The following is a 21,437-nucleotide window of genomic DNA, read 5'->3' as shown; positions in this document are numbered from 1 at the left end:
AATAAAATGAAATCCATACAACTTAAAAACTCATACCAAGAAATATAAGAGGTTGTTTGGTTTAGGTGTTTCCATAACTCAATTCTCAGTTTCCATAACTCATAACTCAAAAATGGTGGGACCCATAGCAAAAAGGTTTTTTGGCAAACGATAACTCTGTTTCCATCACTGGCTGTTTTCAGTTTCCATAACTCATAACTCAATGGCAATATTGTAATTAAACACACATAAGGGACCCACAACTGCAACTTTTGACCACCTTTTGACCTTTTTTTTTTTCACTTGTTCGGTCTTCAGTTTTTTTTTTTTTCACTTGTTCGGTCTCCAGTTCTGGTTTTTTTTTTTTTTTTTTTTTTTTTTTTTTTTTTTTTTTTTTTTTTTTAGCTTCAGTGAGTTTGAAAAAAAAAAAAAAAAAAAGAGAAAAAGCTGCACCAGCTGACAGGTATGGGCCTACAAATAGTGTGAAAAATATTGAGTGATGGAAATTGGGTGATGATGCCAAACGGGTGTGAAAATTGAGTGATGAGTGATGGAAATTGAATGATGAAAAAACCTTGGCCAAACAGCCCCTAAATCATCGAATTAAACCACATCTATCATGATATTGAATCATGATTGTGATTTAGCCCATATTATTTTGCAATTGTTGAGAAGCTATAAATGTTTAAAATGATGCAATAACTTGTTAATTATGGAATAAGACCTAACATCACTGAAGTTGGACAACCATTACAGCCATAAATTGCATGCAGTTCAAGTACATGCTTCAATTTATTTGTGCATAAAGGCTCTCTCTCTCTCTCTCTCTCTTCACCTCCAACATGGGGCAAGCTCAAAATCTGCAACTCCAAGTCACGGGCAAGTGAAATTCCTGTATCCAAAGATTAGAGAAGAAAAGCAGCTAACCTGTATATTCTTCTTTTCTTTTTTGTTCTTTTTGCTAAATATTCTAGTCCATCTGTATATTCTTCCCTTTTTTCCCTTCTGTTTTTGTTCCCCTCCAAATTATAAGGAAGAAATATTAAAATCGTTTTAGTGCAAAAGCTTTTCGTAGATCTCTCTTAGTTTGAAATATGAAGTATAGCAGTTGATGGATAGGAATGAAAACTGTATAGCAGTATAGCATTGTAACACATTAATCAAAATGTAAGTAACGGTTAATTTTGTTGCACACAGCTTATCACACACTGCCATAGACACTCCATTGAGATCGTGAAATGTAAAATACAATTTTTAAATTTTTAAACACAATTTCAGCCTTTGTTGCATGGTATATACGTACACACCGTGTATGATAGTCATTACCCGTTAAATAATTTATACAGGAAGTGCAAACTCTCTAGTCTCAACAGTAGGAAAGGCATTAGTAAGTGTCCTCTACGTGATGAACTGATGACACAATCCTGCTGCCATAGCTCATCTGGGGAGTTCTGAATTACTTTCTAGAAACACAATGCTTGCTAGGACGGTCTCACAATCATATTGGCATTCTAGATACAAATTATCAAAGTTTTAAGTAACATAAACCATACCAAAAAATTAATAATAAAAAGGTAAGAATAGTTATTAGGGAGTTGTAGATCAAGAGAAATAAATCATCAGATAATTTTTTTCGTAAAAGGTATTTACTAATGTGTTTTCTTTACTAACGTAGAAATTTCGAAGTAATATTTACTCAATTTTAGTTTGAATATTCACTCTACGTATAGATGTAGACGCTTATTATTAGTAGTTTAGTAATTAGTACCCTATTGCTTCAAAATCAACATTTCTTTCACAAGCCCCACTCATGCTTCATGCTTCTTAGTTAAAGCACATATAATTTTGGGGGCTGTGCATAGGTGGGCTGGGCTTTGAGTATTTTTCAACTCAGGACAACTCTAAAAACCAAACCAATTTGACCATAGGGATTGAGTTGGGTTGGACTCATTTTGTTATACCTAATAAACATACAAAAAAAAATGTTTTCGTTGAATTATCTAAGACCATTATTATATAAATGATTTCAATTTACACAATTAGGAATAATATTTCAATTTTATCAAACCTAAGTCTCAAATACCAAAATAAATTCAACTGACATATATAAAATAAGTCCCAAAATCCAAATGAATTAAAAAAATAAACTTAAAATACAAATATGTTTTATAAACTATTAATTGCATGAGTTCGGCCAAGTCACTTCGGTGAAATATTTTGCCAAACCAAACCTGACCCAAACCAAGTTTTGAAAAAGTTTTAGAACACAACCCAATCTATCAACACACGAAAAAAAACCCACCCAAGGCATTGAGTTGAGTTGGTGCACATCCCTAACTAATAACTAGAGAGAGCAATAAATTGGGAATAGAGCAACATGAAATGTTATAAAATAGTTTATATTTTGTACATTATACATCACTAGTTTTGAATCTTTTGATAAAGATCAGGGAGCCAGAAAAGTACAAAACATAAAGAGTTAACAAAGAAGGCACAATACACTTCAGTGGAAGACCCTCAATTTTTCAGAATAAAAAGGAACCTATTAATAGCATAGATTGAGTGTGTTTATTGATGCTGCTAAACAATAATGCTTGTTGACAAACTAATTAGTTAGAAAGCAATACACATCAAAATTAAAAAGGAATTTATAAGATAGCAAAGTTTCTCCTCTAGTAATCCCTTTACATGTTCTTACCAGTTCAAGAAGCTGAAGAAGCAAACTCACCTGGCCATATCAATGCCACCAACCAATCAACAATCTCTCAACCCAGAACCTTTATGCAATGGCTCCGAATGACCATCTTTACACTCTTTGTCCTCTCTGGCCAGTCAGCAGCTATACTCTTGGGAAGATTCTACTATGACAAAGGTGGAAAGAGCAAATGGATAGCAACACCAGTGCAAGTTGCAGGATTCCCAATCATCATTCCTTACTACTACATCTCTCCACCCAAAAAGCCTACTACAAATAGTATCCACAGGAATGAGCCCTCCACCTTAATCATTGCTTTGATATATGTCTCTTCAGGCAGCAAACAGCATGGTGTATTCAGTTGGGCTCTTGCACCTTCCAGTATCTACTTTTGCACTTATTTGCGCATCCCAGTTGACCTTCAGTGCTTTCTTCTCCTTCCTTATAAATTCCCAGAAGTTTACTCCTTTTATAATCAATTCTCTAGTCCTTCTCACCATCTCCTCTGCCCTGCTGGTATTTCAAACCAATTCTACGAACCCCACCGGAAACTCTAATGTGAATTATGAAATTGGACTCTTTTGCACTGTTGCCCTGCTGGATTCGGATTGATGCTTTCCCTTACAGAGCTCTCCTTCCATAAGATTTTCAGAAGGGAAACATTTACAGTGATTTTGGAAATGATAATCTATCAGTCACTGGTAGCAACTTGTGCTACACTGGTGGGGCTCTTTGCTAGCGGAGAGTGGAAAGGTCTAAAGAGAGAGATGGACGAGTTTGAACTGGGGAAGTTTATTTATGTCAGTACTTTGATTTGGACAGCTATAGCTTGGCAGATTTTCAATATCGGCACAGTAGGCTTGATACATTAAGTGTCTTACCTGTTCTCCAATGTCATAAGTGTGTTGGGTTTGCCTGTTATTCCAGTTCTGCCGTAATCTTCTTTCATGACAAAATGGATGGGGTAAAGGCAATTTCCATGGTGTTGGCTATTTGGGGCTTTATTTCATATTTCTATCAACACTACCTTGATGATTCTGAGGCCAAGGCTGAAAAGAGAGATGTCAAGGAAGAAATTTCAATGCATCCCCTGTTGAAAGAGGTTACCGACAAACAAGATGGGCTAAAGAATATTTATCAAAAAATTCCACTTTCCACAAAAACAAATTTTATGAGCATTGAAGCTATTCCTCTGTCTTGATTCCTAGAATGGTTTACAAACTCATATTTCCAAACTTGTAGGTAAACCCCATGCCATTGTTTCTCCACATGAAGTGTAAATCATGGTCTTGTTCATTCCATTTCCAACAATATTTTCAGATTCCAGTAACTATAATTGGGCCCTTTGTATTTTGTCTAAACTACTCATCCAATTTGGGTATCGCACTTGGTAGCAAGTCTTGTGCATATTGCCATGTTAGACCATCAATCTGGCAAATTAAAGGGGCCTAAACCCCTTCCCCACAAACCCCAACAGCAGAACCACCCCTTCTATATCCCCTTTACAGCAGGTGAACATGAACAATGTCAAGGTGATGGGCAATAAAAATAAAGGGGGCAAGCTCAGGAGAAACAGCTGAGATGTCCTGAGAACCCATGAATACAACATGAAAGAGAGGTTCTGTTCAGGGTCCTTTAAGGGCAAAAGGAAAGCCAGAACTGACAAATGAGATAGAACCAATGCAAAATATGTGGTAGCATATATGGCCAAAGGTAAAGCATAGCACTAGAATATGACTTTTCAAGCCAAATTTAGGATAAAAATTTGTTGAATTCTTCATCAAAAATAATAACTACTACAACATATAGCTATCACCGTGTTACATGCATTTTAAGTAAAAGTAAGTCTTCTTCCAAGGTTGAGACTTTTAAGACAAAAGCACAAAAAAAAAAGAATATTTGACACTATTTTTCCCATTATTTAACAATCTCAAGAGTTGTTATTAATATGTGAAACCTGTTGGGTAGCCAAAAAATTATACCCCAGTCAAAGAATTTTGAGGTGGAAATGTTTGAATTTTGAGAAGCAATTTGACTATAAAATGCTGATTATAACTACCAACTAAAAAAAATACCCACAGATGACAGATTTGTCGGGTTGATACAGAACTATGGTACGAAAAAAACAACAGTTTTAGATATCACAAACCCACATATTGGATCTATGATGCTGAACCACATTATAGTTAAATTGCTTACCCATGGTTTTAAAGTTGGCAATTTTTTTCCCTATTGAGGTATCTTCCATTGTCAGGACATTAAAAAACGATATTGCTGATCAGTTCTCTCTCTCTCTCTAATACGTGCTCAAATCAAAACCAACACAACAAATTTTACAAGCAAATGAAATGACCCATATGATCTTAAAGAATTTAATGCCTTGTAAATACTCCTAAAAGTTCTCACAAGATGTCAAGATGTACATACATGCAAATAACAAATGTAACAGTAGCTTTAAGTGGTGAGGGCACTTACTGGAGCTAATCATAAGAGGTTTCGGGTTTTCGAACCCACTTTCTCCATTGTTAGAACTGAGAAGGACTTGGGTTGTGAATAAGAAGACAAGCAGCTTAAAACGATGTCGTCCAGTGTCAACTTAAAAGGATCCTTCAATATAGCAAAACGTCACCGTTTATACTTAAAGTAAATATGCAAATAAATTTTCAATCAAACTATATATGAGTAAGTTGTACGTTCATCAAAAAATATGAGCAAGTTGTAATTTACCCAAAAATAATTGAACAAAGAAAGACGGTGCTTTGGGTACTGAATTTTCCCCCTCTTCTCAATCACCTAAATTATTTGACATTGTGGACATAACACACATAAACTCAAATTTTAATAATATTTAGTTTAAAGACTCATAAGATTCAAAGAAAAATAACCAAAATTTAGAGTCTCTTATTTGAAAACTCAAATTAGATCAAATGTCTCATAAACATAATGGGGTTGCTACACCTACGCTACCACCATTGTGATCAAAATCAAAATACAAATTGATAATTTTGAACTCATGATTGTTCAAATAATGATAATTCAATTTATATACCTTTTTTCAAAAAAAATTACAAATATAAAATCCAAAGACTTTGAATATGTAAAGTCTTAAAAGAGAGTTTTAGAGATTTTGTTTTTATTTATTTATCCAGAGTTTTTAGAGTCTCCTTTACGCTGTGCAAAACTTTTCAATTTAGAAGATTGTTTCTTATAGTACCTAATTTTCAACACCATATTTTTTTTTAAGAACACTAAGATCGCCTATTGGAATGTATCAATTTTTCTTTTTAAATAGCAATAACGGAGGTGGTGTCATGGCAAGGTATGGTAAACTAGTTTCATCAATGTAGAGGATCTTTTCAATAATTTGGCAAAGCAGAGGTGGTGTCATGGCAAAGTCCTAAGATTGTGCTACTTGTCCCAATATGCCTATCACACCAAACACCAAAAAACTGGGCCAAATTGTAACTATTACCTGTGAAAAGTTTCACTTTTCAATCGCAAGTGGTACTTATTAATAGGTCAGAATCATATTGTGAAGTTTTTTAAGTTTTGACTATTGACCAATGAAGCCAGAAAGGCCCCAAATGAATTATCATTAAAAAAAAAAAAAAAAAAAAAAAAAAAAAGGAAAATGAAACATGAATATGAGCAGAAAGATATCCTAATGTTGTTCATTGCAAATTGAACATCTGCCAATCACAAAAATTGGCCTATTGTGATTGTATTTGCATTAGCTGCTTAAGTACTTTGACAAAATTTGCTCACCATAAAGCAATGTCTTGCTGCCGTAGGTGGAGCTTGCAAAACGCCTTGTGTCTTGTTCTTTCGCTGATTGTGTCTCTTTCTCAAACTCAGGGACAGAAGCTAACGAAGCTGCTATCAAATTTGCAAGAAAGTTTCAAAGATTTTCACATCCTGATAAGAAACAGCTAGCAACACAGTTCATTTCTTTTACAAACAGCTTCCATGTGAGAACTATGGGGGCCGTTGCTTTGACAAGCAAAGAGCATTACCGGTCACCCTTTGAGCCCGTCATGCCTGGAGTCACATTCTTGGAGTATGGTAATATACAAGCTGCAACGGAACTGATTCAGTGTGGAAATACTGCTGTTGTATTTGTAGAACCTATCCAGGGTGAAGGTGGCATATATATATATATATATATATATATATATAGTGCAACAAAGGAATTTTTATATTCCTTGCGTAGAGCTTGTGATGATTTTGGTTCTCTCCTGGTTTTTGACGAGGTAAGCAGTTCATTTTGGAAAGATACTCTATTATAGATGCTAGTTTATGTGGTCCATATCTCTTATTTGAAAACCCAAATTAAATCAAATGTCTCCTAAACATAATGGGGTTGCTACGCCTACACTGCCAACATTGTGATCAAAATCAAAAGTAAATATTGATAATTCTGAAATTATGATTGTTCAAATAATGATAATTCAATTTATACACCTTTTTGTTTTGAAAATTACAAATATAAAATCCAAAGACTTTGTACCTGTAAAGTTTTAAAAGAGAGTTTTGGAGATTTCATTTTTTTCTCCATAGTCTTTAGAATCTCCTTTACGCTGTGCAGAACTTTTTAATTTAGAAAATTATTTCTTATAGTACCTAATTTTCCACACCATTAAAAAAAAAAAAAAAAAAACACTAAGATCGCCTATTGAAATGTATCAATTTTTCTTTTTAAATAGCGGAGGTAGTGTCATGGCAAAGTATGGTAAACTAGTTTCATCAATGTAGAGGATCTTTTCAATAATTTGGCAAAGCAGAGGTGGTGTTATGGCAAAGTCCTAGGATTGTGCTACTTGTCCCAATATGTCTACCAAACCATGAATTATTGATAATGAACTTCAATTTCCCAAAATGAACATTTGATAGTGTTGAGCTACAAGAATTTTGATAGTGACAATCAATTTATTATACATGGAGCAGTATAAGTATCTTTGATCTTTTATATTAGTTGTTTTGGTTTAAATTGATTTATATACTGTTAATTAAATTTAATGATTTTGATTGTGGTTCTCCTAAATTACAGATGGATTTGGTGGAGCCCTTCTTCGTTTTAAGAAACCTTAGGTAATTTGCAGGGGTATAGTAGAAATATTCGTTAATTTTTAAAAATGGGTGTTGTTTCTCTAATTTACTTGGTTGAAAATGAAATGCTTATCTTAATGCTTTCTGAAGCTGAGAATGAGCAGTACAACCAGACCTCTTAGGCATCCAGTTTAACTACAATTCAATAGCATTGACATTGAATAAACCTTTTAGCATATCACGTGTGCACCATAATACAAAACTACACAATACAAATGTTCAAGAAACAACACGTCATAGTGCCGAACAAATTGTGATGGTCCGCGGTGGAACGGTCTCCCTTTTAGAACAACTCTTTGATACAAGAGATATAGAGTAAATAAATTCATTGGCTGTGCCTGAAGAAAATTTATCCTCTTCTGAGCACCGAGTTGTTTGGGTGAAGAGTCCTATGGAAACTGAACATTCCCAATGAGTGCAGACATCTGTTTTGCTGAGCTTGTACTAACTCATTACCAACCATGGAAAATTTGCATCGGAGAAGACTTTAAGTACCAAGGAAAGAGCAACAAACACTAAGACTAAAGCTCTTGCCGTGGCATTGGTTTGGGGGTTGAGATGGACTGCTACGATGGGATTTAGAGTCATAATTGCCGAAGGTCATATTCAGAGTCATGCCAATGCCATATGCTCTCAAGATCACCATGTCTTTCATCTTTTGGAAACTCGTTGGAAGAGGGTAGAGGATGTGCCATGCTGTTTGCGAATTTGCAATGGCAATGGCAATTAATCTCAAAAAGGGCCAACAGTGGGGCAAGAACTTCAGCACATTATGCCCTTTGTATTGAAGAAATGGAACAAAGTCTATTAGTTAGAATAGTTGGTAAGCTAGAACAGCTAAAACTTTGGGTGGAATAAATCTAATAGCATTCCATGATGTCCCCCACATTCAAATTCTCCTGATTTTGTAGTTCTAAATTGACATTTTCTGCTACATTTTGATCAAGGTTTGCCTCAAAACACTTGCCCTGAATATGAACCAAAGCCGCAAACCCTACTGGCTGCCAACTTTAGTTTCCTCCATTGTGAGCTGATGAGACCTTTCCATTCACAGTACTGACTATCATTGCTGATCCGAGGCACATATTTAAGCAACAGAGGACCAAGATGCCAACTAGCTTGCCAAAGATAAGTACCATTCCCATCTTCATAATGATATTTGAGAAATTGTCCACCTAAATTGGGGCCTAAAAAAGTGTAAAACTTCCATTTGGTCTGTCCTAAGTAAGAGTCCAGATCCCCTTTAAAGTACATTTTCCCTAATGCTCCCCTGCAAGCACAATCATGATATTAAATGAATCACATTTCTCTAAAAAAAAGGAACCATCCAGTTTTAGATGTCTTGAAACATGAGGAAAACACTGCTGAAAGACATGTCATTTAGGAGAAAGGTATAGTAAATTAACTAGCATTTGGAAGCCCTGAGAAACAAAAACTTAGCAATAAATTTACTACTGTATAAAAATAGTGTATATTTAATTAACATTTTAATTTTTTTTTTTTGAAAAGCTTTAAAATCAAGACCCAAGGTAATTGTTTCTTTATGAGATTATAGAAAATAACAATGAAAATATTCTCCTTAAAAATCAAAGGCTAGATTTGGCATCGGAGGAGAAGTAGACTGCAAAAATAGCCACACTTTTGCAATCTAGCTTCCTTCTTAGTTACTGGTGGCAAAGAATCCACCAAATAGCCTTGGAATTTGTTACAAAGAATACAATTAATTTGCTCACTTTTGCAAAATCTTCTTATCTTCCATTGAAACTTTATAAAGAGATCACTAGAGAGCTAACAGGATAGCTGAATGAACACTTGGCTTGTCATGGATTACCTTTGAACAAAAAATTGATTTTACGCTATTAATCTACAGGGATTAAATGAAATTATGAAGTTAATTGCCTTTGATGTTTATAAGAATAAACACCACGTGCATACATGCCAATGGAGTGAATATAAATAATAATAATAATATAAGTTACCTAGCAAAAAGATTATATAGTAATTTTCAAAATATTAATAAATATTATCACACGAGATCTACACTAAATATTTCAAAGACCATTATTAAATGAATGATTTCAATTTACACAATTAGGAATAATATTCCAATTTCATCAAAACAGAGTCTCAAAATACCAAAATAAATCCAACTAAAAAATATAAAATAAGTCCCAAAATCCATATAAAATGAAAACAATAAACATAAAATACATATATGTTTTAAACTATTAATTGCGAGAGTTAGTGAGTTAGTTCAATTTACTTGGGTCAAATATTTTGCCAAACCGAACTTGACCCAAACCAAGTATCGAAAAAGTTTTAGAACAAAACCCAATCTATCAACACATGAAAAAAACCCACCAAGGCATTGGGTCAAGTTGGTGCACATCCCTAACTAATAACTAAAGAGAGAAACAAAATGGGAACAGAGCAACATAAAATGTAATAAAATAGTTTATATTTTGTATATTTATACATCACTGGTTTTGTATATTTTGATAAAGATCAGGGAGCCAGAAAAGCACCAGACATAAAGAGTTAACAAGAAAGCACAATCCACTTAAGTGGAAGACCCCCAATTTTGTAGAATAAAAAGGACCCTATTAATAGCATGGATTGAGTGTGTTTATTGATGCTACTAAACAATGGTGCTTGTTGAAAAACTAATTCATTAGAAAGAAGTACACATCAAAATTCAAAAGGAATTCAGAAGATAACAATGCTTCTCCTCTAGTAATCCCTTCACATGTTCTTACCAGTTCAAGAAGCTGAAGAAGCAACCTCAACTGGTCATATCAATACCAGCAACCAATCATCAATCTCTCAACCCAGAACCTTTATGCAGTGGCTCTGAATGACCATCTTTACACTCTGTCCTCTCTGGCCAGTCAGCAGCTATACTACTGGGAAGACTCTACTACGACAAAGGTGGAAAGAGCAAATGGACAGCAACACTAGTGCAAGTTGCAGGATCCGAATCATCATTCCTTACTACTACATCTCTCCATCCGAAAAGCCTACTACAAACAGTATAAACAGGAATGAGCCCTCCACCTTAATCCTTGCTTTGATATATGTCTCTTCAGGCAGCAAACAGCATGATGTATTCAGTTGGGCTCTTGCACCTTCCAATATCTACTTTTGCACTTATTTGCGCATCCCAGTTGACCTTCAATGCTTTCTTCTCCTTCCTTGTAAATTCACAGAAGTTTACTCCTTTTATAATCAATTCTCTAGTCCTTCTCACCATCCCCTCTGCCCTGCTGGTATTTCAAACCAATTCTACGAAACCCACTAGAAACTCTAATGTCAATTATGAAATTGGACTCTTTTGCCCTGTTGGTGCATCTGCTGGATACGGATTGATGCTTTTCCTTACACAGATCTCCTTCCATAAGGTTTTAAGAAGAGAAACATTTACAGTGATTTTGGAACTGGTAATCTATCAGTCACTGGTTGCAACTTGTGCTACACTGGTAGGGCTCTTTGCTAGCGGAGAGTGGAAAGGCCTAAAGAGAGAGATGGACGAGTTTGAACTGGGGAAGTTTATTTATGTCAGTACTTAGATTTGGACAGCTAAAGCTTGGCAGATTTTCAATATTGGCACAGTAGGCTTGATACATGAAGTGTCTTCCCTGTTCACCAATGTCATAAGTGTGTTGGGTTTGCCTGTTATTCCAGTTCTAGCCGTAATCTTCTTCCATGAAAAAATGGATGGGGTAAAGGTGATTTCCATGGTGTTGCCTATTTGGGGCTTTATTTCATATTTCTATCAACACTACCTTGATGATTCTGAGTCCAAGGCTGAAAAGAGAGATGTCAAGGAAGAAATTTCAATGCTTCCCCTGTTGAAAGAGGTTACTGACGAACAAGATGGGCTAAAGAATATCTATCAAAAAGTTCCACTTTCCACAGAAACAAATTTCCAAAATTGTGAGCACTGAAGCTATTCCTCTGTCTTGATTCCTAGAATGGTTTACAAACTCATATTTCCAAACACCATGCCATTGTTTTACCACATGAAGTGTAAATCATGGCCTTGTTCATTCCATTTCCAACAATATTTTTCAGATTCCAGTAACTATAATTGGGCCCTTTTTTTTTGTCTTAACTACTCATCCAATTTGGGTATCGCACTTGGTAGCAATTCTTGTGCATATTGCCATGTTAGACCATCAATCTGGCAAATTAAAGGATCCTAAACCCCTTCCCCACAAACCCCAACAGCAGAACCACCCCTTCTATACCCCCTTTACGGCAGGTGAACATGAACAATGTTAAGGTGATGGGCAATAAAAATAAAGGGGACAAGCTCAGGAGAAAAAGCTGAGATATCCTGAGAACCCATGACTATAACATGAAAGAGTGGTTTTGTTCAGAGAGGTGCTACGTTCACAACATTTTCACAACATTTCATAGATGGTTAGTTGTTATTGGTTATAATTTGAACCTACAGCTGAAATTACTTTTCAACCCCACTAATAACAATCCATAACAACCTGCTACATAGGATTTGTTGTGCAAATGTTGTGGACATAGTATTTCTCTTTTGTTTAGGATCCTTCAAGGGCAAAAGGAAAGCCAAAACTGACAAAAAGATAGATCCAAGCAAAATATGTGGTAGCATATACGGCCAAAGGTAAAGCATAACACTAGAATATGACTTTTCAAGCCAAATTTAAGATAAAAAGTTGTTGAATTCATTATCATAAATAATAACTACTACTACAACATATAGCTATCACTGTGTTACATGCATTTTAACTACAAGTGAGTCTTCTTCCAAGGCTACGGCTTTGAAGACAAAAGCACAAAATAAAAAATGAATATTTGACACTGTTTTCCCCATTATTTAACAATCTCAAGACTTGTTATTAATATGTGAAGCCTGTTAGTAGCCAAAAAATTATATCCCAGTCAAAGAATTTTGAGGGGGAAATGCTTGAATTGTTTATTGCAATTATAGATACTCAAATTTTAGCAGAGAAGCAATTTGATTATAAAATGCTGATTATAACTACCAATTAAAAAAATACCCACAAATTTTTCAGGTTGATACAGAACTATGGTACTAAAAAAACAGCATTCTTAGATATCACAAGCCCACATATTGGATCTATGATACTGAACCACATTACAGTTAAATGTCCTACAAACTATTAATATTTTTTGTTTTTTTTTTAAATTAGCAATGAATTTTCTAAATTGTTTGCACTATTCAAAACATATAGAAATTTACCTTCAAAAAAGGGAAGGGAAAACAGATAGCCCAAAGGACACACACACACATATATAAAATTAGAGATAACTCACTCAGGGCAATTTTACTTTGCTTACCCATGGTTTTAAAGTAGCAATTTTCCCTACTGAGGTTTCTTCCATTGTCAAGACATTAAAAAACAATATTGGATTCTTTCTTTTCTTTGTCTCTTCTATCTTCACTAGCTGATCAGTTCTCTCTCTAATACATGCTCAAATCAAAACCAACACAACAAATTTTACAAACAAATGCCCCATATGATCTTAAAGAATTTAATGCCTTGTAAATACTCCTTAAATTCTCACAAGATGTCAAGATGTATATACTAAAAAATAATAAATAAAAGAACGAGAGTTAGCCCCAATATGCCGGCAAGAATCATGTTCACCTGCTGCCACCACTAACTGTAAACCACCAAATCTAGATGCAGTCAATATATGCTAATGCTCACATTATAAGTACCCACCAACAAATGCTGGATCCCACCAATTTGATTCTTCACTCAAATTTTAATTATTGATAATCCAATAAATTCCACATAATCCTAATGCATATAAAGCTCCACTCATGGAAATAAATTTCCAAATTCAAACTAAAGCACCATATAATCTTGTAAAGTCTTGTTGCTGGTGACACACTTCATCTTCATGTACCCTAATCTTCCAATCAAGAATGCATACCTTATCAAGATCCATACCTCTGCTGAAAAAATGATCCAACCACAGGCACCCTCCACCCCTCAAAAGGCTATCTACATCATAAATCATAAATTCCATAGCTGTCACAGGTATCCACCTATCCACAGCATGTCAACTGCACCGAATGCACCACCCTGTCAAACACATTGTATAGCTTCATTCTTGCAGCCAAAATCCCGGGCCTACAAAACCCACAAAACCATCACCCCTCTTTGAATTTTCATATTATGCCCAACCTTAAAATTGACCTTGTAGGATACTTTGCAAGGATGATTTCTAGCACCAAAGTACTCATTAGAGGAGAGAGAAGAGATCAGACGAGGAAGAGAAAGAAAAACTTTTTTAAAAAAGCACATTGAAAGACATTTTTACCCATTTTAAATGGTGAGGTGTGAGGAGGTAGATTATGGTCAACCATAATTTAGTTATTAACTGAAAGCAATGTCTTACTTTTAAAACCAAGGCTAGGCAAAGTAAAACCACCCTATACCACAGTTGGTAATCTGTAATTATCCCCAAGAACAATTAGCAACCCAACTAGATTTTGGACAGAACAATTTCCAGTTACTCTGTACTTTAATTAACATATATTCAAGCAAAGTTGATCTCCTAATTAATTTCTAAAGCAAGGCTAAATAATTTATATTCTCCAAAAATTATTGAGATTATGTGAACCAAAGGTAAAAAATTTATTGAAATCAGGGTTCTTAGAACCTACAGCAAATACATAGTTTTTGTGAGGGTAATAAAACATGGGTAATACTATAGTGACACTTTGAAAATGTTGACTGCTTTGCAAAAACTAGGAGGTTGAAGTGAAAGTGCCAATGTCGAAGGCTGAATTCATTCAACTACATGAGACAGCCAAAATAGTGAGCTCATGAATATTGCCTTTGAAGGTGTGGCCATTGCACAAAGAACTCATCAGCCATTCATAACTTGTACAGAAGTAAGCCACTTAATGAGAGCCTTCTCACTCTTGCTATACTCTCAATATAGAAAACTGATGACCATCTAATCCCAAATACTTGCACTTAAGGTTAAAGGATGTACTCTGATATCATCTTAAATAATTCAAAAAACATGGACAAGAAAAACCAAAGAGAGAGGGGGTCTTAATGGATGGAGTACATCCACACCTTAAAAAAGAATGCAATTGCACATAGTGGAACACATATCCCTGGCCCGTTGCAGAGAAACTGAAGTTATACAAAGTTGACTACAGATTAATTAAGTTATATAATTAAATTACAGGAATATATATATATGTGTGTGTGTGTGTGTGTGTGTGTGTGTTCAAAACATAGATGCCTGGAAGCATAGACAAGGATAGAGATAATACCACTTGGGGTCTAATTTTAGTCATTAGCTAGAGTGCATGAGCCATCACAATCAAGGTTGTCCAAACAAATGCTAAATATGATTGACCAACTTCCCTGCTTCGATAGATCTGCCTGAACCGAGCAGTTTCTACCACCTTGATCCCAATCTGCAGTAGAAACCATTTAAAAAATGAAACTTTTGTTGACAAGCCTGTAACAATCATAAGAAGATACACTGTAGTACAAATGCTGCATCAAATCCAGCTTTCAGTGAGAAGCACAATGTAAGTACACCTGCTACAACAACAATGGAGAAAACAATAAAAGACTATGTCCTTTGTATGCAGAAGCTATGTGATATTCTGCCCTCCGGCTCATCCAATCCTCATCATTTTTTCCCAACAACATTTCACTTATAAGGGAAAGAAATCATAATTAACAAAATGATTTATAAGTGCCAAAGATACTGGATCTTTAAACCTCCTTATATGTTGCTGTAGGATGAGTTTCAACCTTCCAGCAAGGAAGTATGTGGTTGAAATAAGGCAGCTGTGATGATATTTATTTGACTTGCATAAGGGTATATCTTTATACCAAGTTTTTGCTTATGTGGGTGGAGAAAGGTTTTGCAGCTTATGAGTGAAGGCATTTGGTGAAGCCTAAAGTGGGAATGAGGAAAAAGTTTCTTATTGCATGCTGCTAGGCATCCTGATGGCTCCCATTTGCAAAAATTATGGATTTTATGTGATTTATGATGCTGTAAGCGTTGAGTAAGGTCAACCATGTTGTGTTATTTTGAACGGTCATTGGAGCTGGCCTCATGTTATGTCTAATGACTTGGTGGCATTTTAAGTTAAGCTGGCTGAAGTACCAATTGGGGAGGAAGATCAGGTGCAATGCTTGGCTGTGGCTCACTGTTGGTTTACTTGTAAGGACACCTGGCAAGTGATAAGAGAGAAGGGTTGAGGTTATTTAGTGGAAGATTGTGCAATTTCCTCAAATTTTTCCTAAGCATGCATTAGTTAGCTGCTTGGCAATGAGTACTAAGCTATGTACTTTTTGCAGCAATAAATCGGGAGTCTTGTGACCATTTGTTTTTTGCATGCCGTTTTTCAATCAGCAAATTTGTTGCTGGTCGTATGAGCTTGATTGGGCCATTAAAAAGGTCAAAGGAAGAGAGTGGCAGCATGTTATCTGCAAGACTGCTCATGCAGCTATCATTTACATATTTGGATTGACCGAATTCATGGTGAGAAAGTAAAGTCTGATATTGAAAGTGTCAAAGTAGTTATGCAGGAAGTTAGATATAAGTTACCTCTGTGTAGCAATATTAGAACACGTCTTTACAAAATAGAATGTATCATAATCTGTGGAACATTTCATATTCTGTTTTGAGTAGTTGATAGGCATTTTGTGGTTATGGTGTAGCTGTGGTCCTGGTTCTGCAGCTTAGCTGCTTACAACAACAACCACCAATCCATAGTGCCAAAATTCATGCAAGGCTATGAATCCTCAACACACTAGTCAGGGCCGATCATGTGTATTTTTTTATTTTTTTTATGTTTTCTATTTCCGCCTGCTCGTCATTTAAATTTTTTATAAATAAAAATAACCACTGATTTCAAAACATGAAAAATCGCCTCTACTCATATCAAAGAATTAGCCATCCTCGGTTATTTACCAACTAGATAAGAGCAAATAAATGCAGAGTAAGGTACTGCTAAAATATTGATTTAACAATTAAATTCACCATTTTCTAATAGCATGTGGTCCTAAATTCACCATTTAAAATGTTAAATTCATAATTTTCTACTAGGCTTTCGGGACAATCGGTAATTTCAATTTGACCAAGTTCAGTTAAGGTATGTACCTCGGAGTCGTCGAGTGCGCGAGATTTTTTTGAAGGCTCATTGTATCGGTAACTTCAACAACAGATTAAGCATCTCTGCTGTATGACCCCCTACATTAAAATACATACGTGAAAACAACAAAAGTAACAGATTCATTATATAAATGGAAACGAGGATAGTAGCTTTAAGTGGTGAGGGCACTTACTAGGGCTAATAATAAGAGGTTTTCCATGACCAGAGTAATTGTAACTTTTCGAACCCCCTTTCTCCATTGTTGGAACTGAGAAGGACTTGGGTTGTGGCGTAGTGGAGGAAGAAGAAGAGTTGCTGTGAAAATCGTTGATGGATTTGGGTTGGGCCTGTTAGGTTAGGTGGGCGCATATATTTACTCAGATCTTGGACCACTTGCATCTGGGCTCTCCATAAACTGTCCGTTTGACACACAAAAAAAAATTCTGATTTTCTGATTAATGTAAAAGCGATGCCGTTTTGCACTACTAACTAGAGTATGTTTTTAGAAATATGCTTTTATATCTGGATTTTTATGCTTTTGTTATGTTTTCTGTGTTTTTTGCGGTGAAAGTATAGAGGTGGGTTACAGAAGCCTAAGCAAGTAAATCTCAGGTGGGTAGAGTGGTAACTTTTAGATTATAGGTAAGCAACTTAAATTTTGGTCAAATCATAAATGGATAAGTTGTAAGTTACCCAAAAATAATTGAACAAAGAGAGACGGCACTTAGGTTACTGAATGCTCCTTCTCTTCTCAGTCACCTAAATTATTTAACATAATGGACATAACACCCATAAACTCAAATTTCAATAATATTTACTTTAAGGACTCAAAAGATTCAGAGAAAAATAACCAAAACTTGGAGTCTCTTATTTGAAAAACAAAATTAGATCAAATGTCTCCTACACATAATGGGGTTGCTAGGCCTAGCTGCCACCATTGTGATCAAAAGCAAAATACAAATTGATAATTTTGAACTCATAATTGTTCAAATAATGATAATTCAATTTATATACCTTTTTGTTTTGAAAATTATAAATATAAAATCTGAAGATTTTGAACCTATAAAGTCTTAAAAGAGAGTTTCGGAGATTCCATTTTTTTTCCTCTAAAGTCTTTGAAGTCTCTTTTACGCTGTGCTGAACTTTTCAATTTAGAAAATTGTTTCTTATAGTACCTAATTTTCCATGTCATTTAAAAAAAAAAAAAAAAAAAAACACTAAGATCGCCTATTGGAATGTATCAATATTTCTTTTTAAATAGCAGTAACGGAGGTGGTGTCATGGCAAGGTATGGTAAACTAATTTCATCAATGTAGAGGATCTTTTCAATAATTAGGCAAAGCAGAGGTGGTGTCATGGCAAAGTCCTAGGATTGTGCTACTTGTAACTATTACCGTGAAAAGTCTCACTTTTCAATCGCAAGTGGTACTTATTAACAGGTCAGAATCATATTGTGAAGTTTTTAAGTTTTGCCTACTGACCAATGAAGCCAGAAAGACCCCAAATGAATTATCATAAAATTAAAAAAAAAAAAAGAAAAAAAAGAAAAAAAAAAAAAAAGAGAAATGAAACGTGAATATGAGTAGAAAGATATCCGAATATTGTTCATTGCAAATAGATCATTTGCCTATCACAAAAATTGGCCTATTGTTGTATTTGCATTAGTTGCTTAAGTACTTTTAACAAAAATTTTATCACCATAAAGCAATGTCTTGTTGCTGTAGGTGGAGCTTGCAAAACACCTTGTGGCTTGTTCTTTAGCTGATCGTGTCTTTTTCTCAAACTTTGGGACAGAAGCTAACGAAGCTGCTATCAAATTTGCAAGAAAGTTTCAAAGATTTTCACATCCTGATGAGAAACAGCTAGCAATGCAGTTCATTTCTTTTACAAACAGCTTCCATGGGAGAACTATGGGGGTCGTTGCTTTGACAAGCAAAGAGCATTACCGGTCACCCTTTGAGCCCGTCATGCCTGGAGTCACATTCTTGGAGTATGGTAATATACAAGCTACAACGGAACTGATCCAATGTGGAAATACTATTGCTATATTTGTAGAACCTATCCAGGGTGAAGGTGGCATATACATATAGTGCAACAAAGGAATTTTTATATTACTTGCGTAGAGCTTGTGATGATTTTGGTTCTCTCCTGGTTTTTAACGAGGTCAGCAGCTGATCATTTTGGAAAGATACTCTACTAGAGATGCTAGTTTATGAGGTCCAAATCTCTTATTTGAAAACCCAAATTAGATCAAATGTCTCCTAAACATAATGGGGTTGCTAAGCCTACACTGCTAACATTGTGATCAAAATAAAAATAAAAATTGATAATTCTAAACTTATGATTGTTCAAATAATGATAATTCAATTTATATACCTTTTTGTTCTGAAAATTACAAATATAAAATCCAAAGACTTTCTACTTGTAAAGTCTTAAAAGAGAGTTTTGGAGATTTCATTTTTTTTTCTCCAGAGTCTTTGAAGTCCCCTTTACGCTGTGCAGAACTTTTCAATTTAGAAAATTGTTTCTTATTATACCTAATTTTTCACACTATTTTTTTTTATTTTTTTTATTTTTTTATTTTTTTATTTTTTTTACAGAACACTAAGATCGCCTATTGGAATGTATCAATTTTTCTTTTTAAATAATAGTAACGGAGGTGGTGTCATGGCAAGGTATGGTATACTAGTTTCATCAATGTAGAGGATCTTTTCAATAATTTGGCAAAACAGAGGTGGTGTCATGGCAAAGTCCTAGGATTGTGCTACTTGTCCCAATATGTCTACCACACCATGAATTGTTGATAATGAACTTCAATTTCCCACAATGAATATTTGATAGTGTTGAGCTACAAGAATTTTGATAGTGTCAATTTGTTTATTATACATGGAGTAGTATAGGGATCTTTGATCTTTTATATTAGTTGTTTTGGTTTAAATTGAGTTATATACTATTAATTAAGTTTAATGATTTTAATTGTGGTTCTCCTAATTTTTCAGAATTTTTATAAATTACAGATGGATTTGGTGGAGCTCTTCTTCGTTTTAAGAAACCTTAGGTAATTTGCAAGGGTCTGGTAGAAATAGCCGTTAATTTTCAAAAATGGGTGTTGTTTCTCTAATTTACTTGGTTGAAAATGAAATAGTTATCTTAATGCTTTCTGAAGATGAGAATGAGCAGCACGACCGGACCTCCTAGGCATCCAGTTTAACTACAATTCAATAGTGTTGACATTGAATAAACCTTTTAGCATATCACGTGTGCACCGTAGTATAAAACTATACAATACAAATGTTCAAAAAACAACACGTCATAGTGCCGAACAAATTGTGGTGGTTCGAGATTTATTTGGACCATGATACTCGTTGGTGGAATGGTCTCACTTTTACAACAACTCTTTGATACAAGAGATAAAGAGTAAATAAATATATAGGCTATGCCTGTAGGAAATTTATCCTCTTCTTAGCACCGAGTTATTTGGGTGAAGAGTCCTATGGAAACTGAACGTTCTTAATGAGTGCAAACATCTGTTATGCTAAGCTTGTACTAACTCACTACCAACCATGGCAAATTTGCATCGGAGAAGACTTCGAGTACCAAGGAAAGAGCAACAAACTCTGAGACTGAAGCTCTTGCCGTGGCATTGGTTATGGGGTTGAGATGGATTGCTACAATGGAATTAAGAGTGATAATTGCAGAAGGTCATATTCAGAGTCACGCCAGTGCCATATGCTTTCAAGATCACCATGTCTTTCATCTTTTGGAAACTCGTTGGAAGAGGGTGGAGGATGTGCCATGCTGTTCGTGAATTTGCAATGGCAATGGCAATTAATCTCAAAAAGGGCCAATAGTTGGGCAAGAACTTCAGCACATTATGCCTTTTGCATTGAAGAAATGGAACAAAGTCTATTAGTTAGAACAGCTAGTAAGCTTGAACTGCTAAACTTTTGGTGGAGTAAATCTAATAACATTCCATGATGTCCCCCACATTCAAATTCTCCTGATTTTGTAGTTCTAAATTAACATTTTCTGCTACATTTTGATCAAGGATTGCCTCAAAACACTTGCCTGAATATGAAACAATGCCGCAAACCCTGCTGGCTGCCAACTTTAGTTTCATCCATTGTATGTATTCAATAGGAAAATTTAATTGTAAGCGATTCTTTCATGCAACACAATCCTTATATTTATTTCGAGTTTGTGACGTTAGTTTCATATTTTTCGATTTTTATTCCAGTAGGAAATTAAAGAAAGCTGGGAAGTTTGTTTTCCTTGGGGACCAAAAGCATGGCAGTTTGATGCTTCACACTCTTAATGCCGCTTGTGAGCATTTTTGGTTTTGGTTTACTTATTAGCACCGTGAGCATATTTCAAACCTAAATAGGTTGCCAAAAGTTGTAGCAAAGTAGTCAAAACACGGGTTAGGATCTGGTGCAATACCCTTCATTCATCTCCTCTTACAAATTTTTTTCACTTGTCACCTTTTTAGCTTTCACTTTTTACCTTTCTTATTTT

General features: G+C 35.0%; 1 protein-coding gene, 2 long non-coding RNA genes and 2 pseudogenes across 4 annotated transcripts; 3 read left to right on the top strand and 2 right to left on the bottom strand.

Annotated features, from left to right (window-relative positions):
* Positions 1 to 2,347: 2,347 nt before the first annotated feature.
* Positions 2,348 to 5,254, bottom strand: LOC115991659. Of its 2 annotated transcripts, none has more exons than XR_004092273.1 (2): positions 5,150 to 5,254; positions 2,348 to 4,307 (listed from the first exon to the last, which is right to left on the bottom strand). It is a non-coding gene; the product is annotated as an uncharacterized LOC115991659 (long non-coding RNA). The 2 variants fall into 2 exon arrangements; XR_004092274.1 differs by having other exon boundaries at positions 2,348 to 4,260.
* Positions 5,255 to 5,985: 731 nt separating this feature from the next.
* On the top strand, positions 5,986 to 7,766 carry LOC115990825 (annotated as a pseudogene).
* Positions 7,767 to 7,910: 144 nt separating this feature from the next.
* On the bottom strand, positions 7,911 to 17,334 carry LOC115991658. Its single transcript, XR_004092271.1, has 4 exons — positions 17,116 to 17,334; positions 16,931 to 17,020; positions 15,081 to 15,227; positions 7,911 to 9,050 (listed from the first exon to the last, which is right to left on the bottom strand). It is a non-coding gene; the product is annotated as an uncharacterized LOC115991658 (long non-coding RNA).
* Positions 9,958 to 13,249, top strand: LOC115991655 (annotated as a pseudogene).
* A 497-nt stretch (positions 17,335 to 17,831) lies between the features above and the next one.
* Positions 17,832 to 19,012, top strand: LOC115990824 (acetylornithine aminotransferase, mitochondrial-like). Its single transcript, XM_031114604.1, has 2 exons — positions 17,832 to 17,861; positions 18,647 to 19,012. Exons 1-2 carry the CDS (start codon positions 17,832 to 17,834, stop codon positions 19,010 to 19,012), a joined length of 396 nt encoding a protein of 131 aa, XP_030970464.1.
* Positions 19,013 to 21,437: the final 2,425 nt, after the last annotated feature.

This window comes from Quercus lobata, chromosome 5, assembly GCF_001633185.2.
Source record: "Quercus lobata isolate SW786 chromosome 5, ValleyOak3.0 Primary Assembly, whole genome shotgun sequence".
Taxonomy (NCBI): Eukaryota; Viridiplantae; Streptophyta; class Magnoliopsida; order Fagales; family Fagaceae; genus Quercus; species Quercus lobata.
The sequence above is the reverse complement of the archived record's forward strand: the minus strand, read 5'-3'. Positions and strand labels throughout refer to the sequence as shown.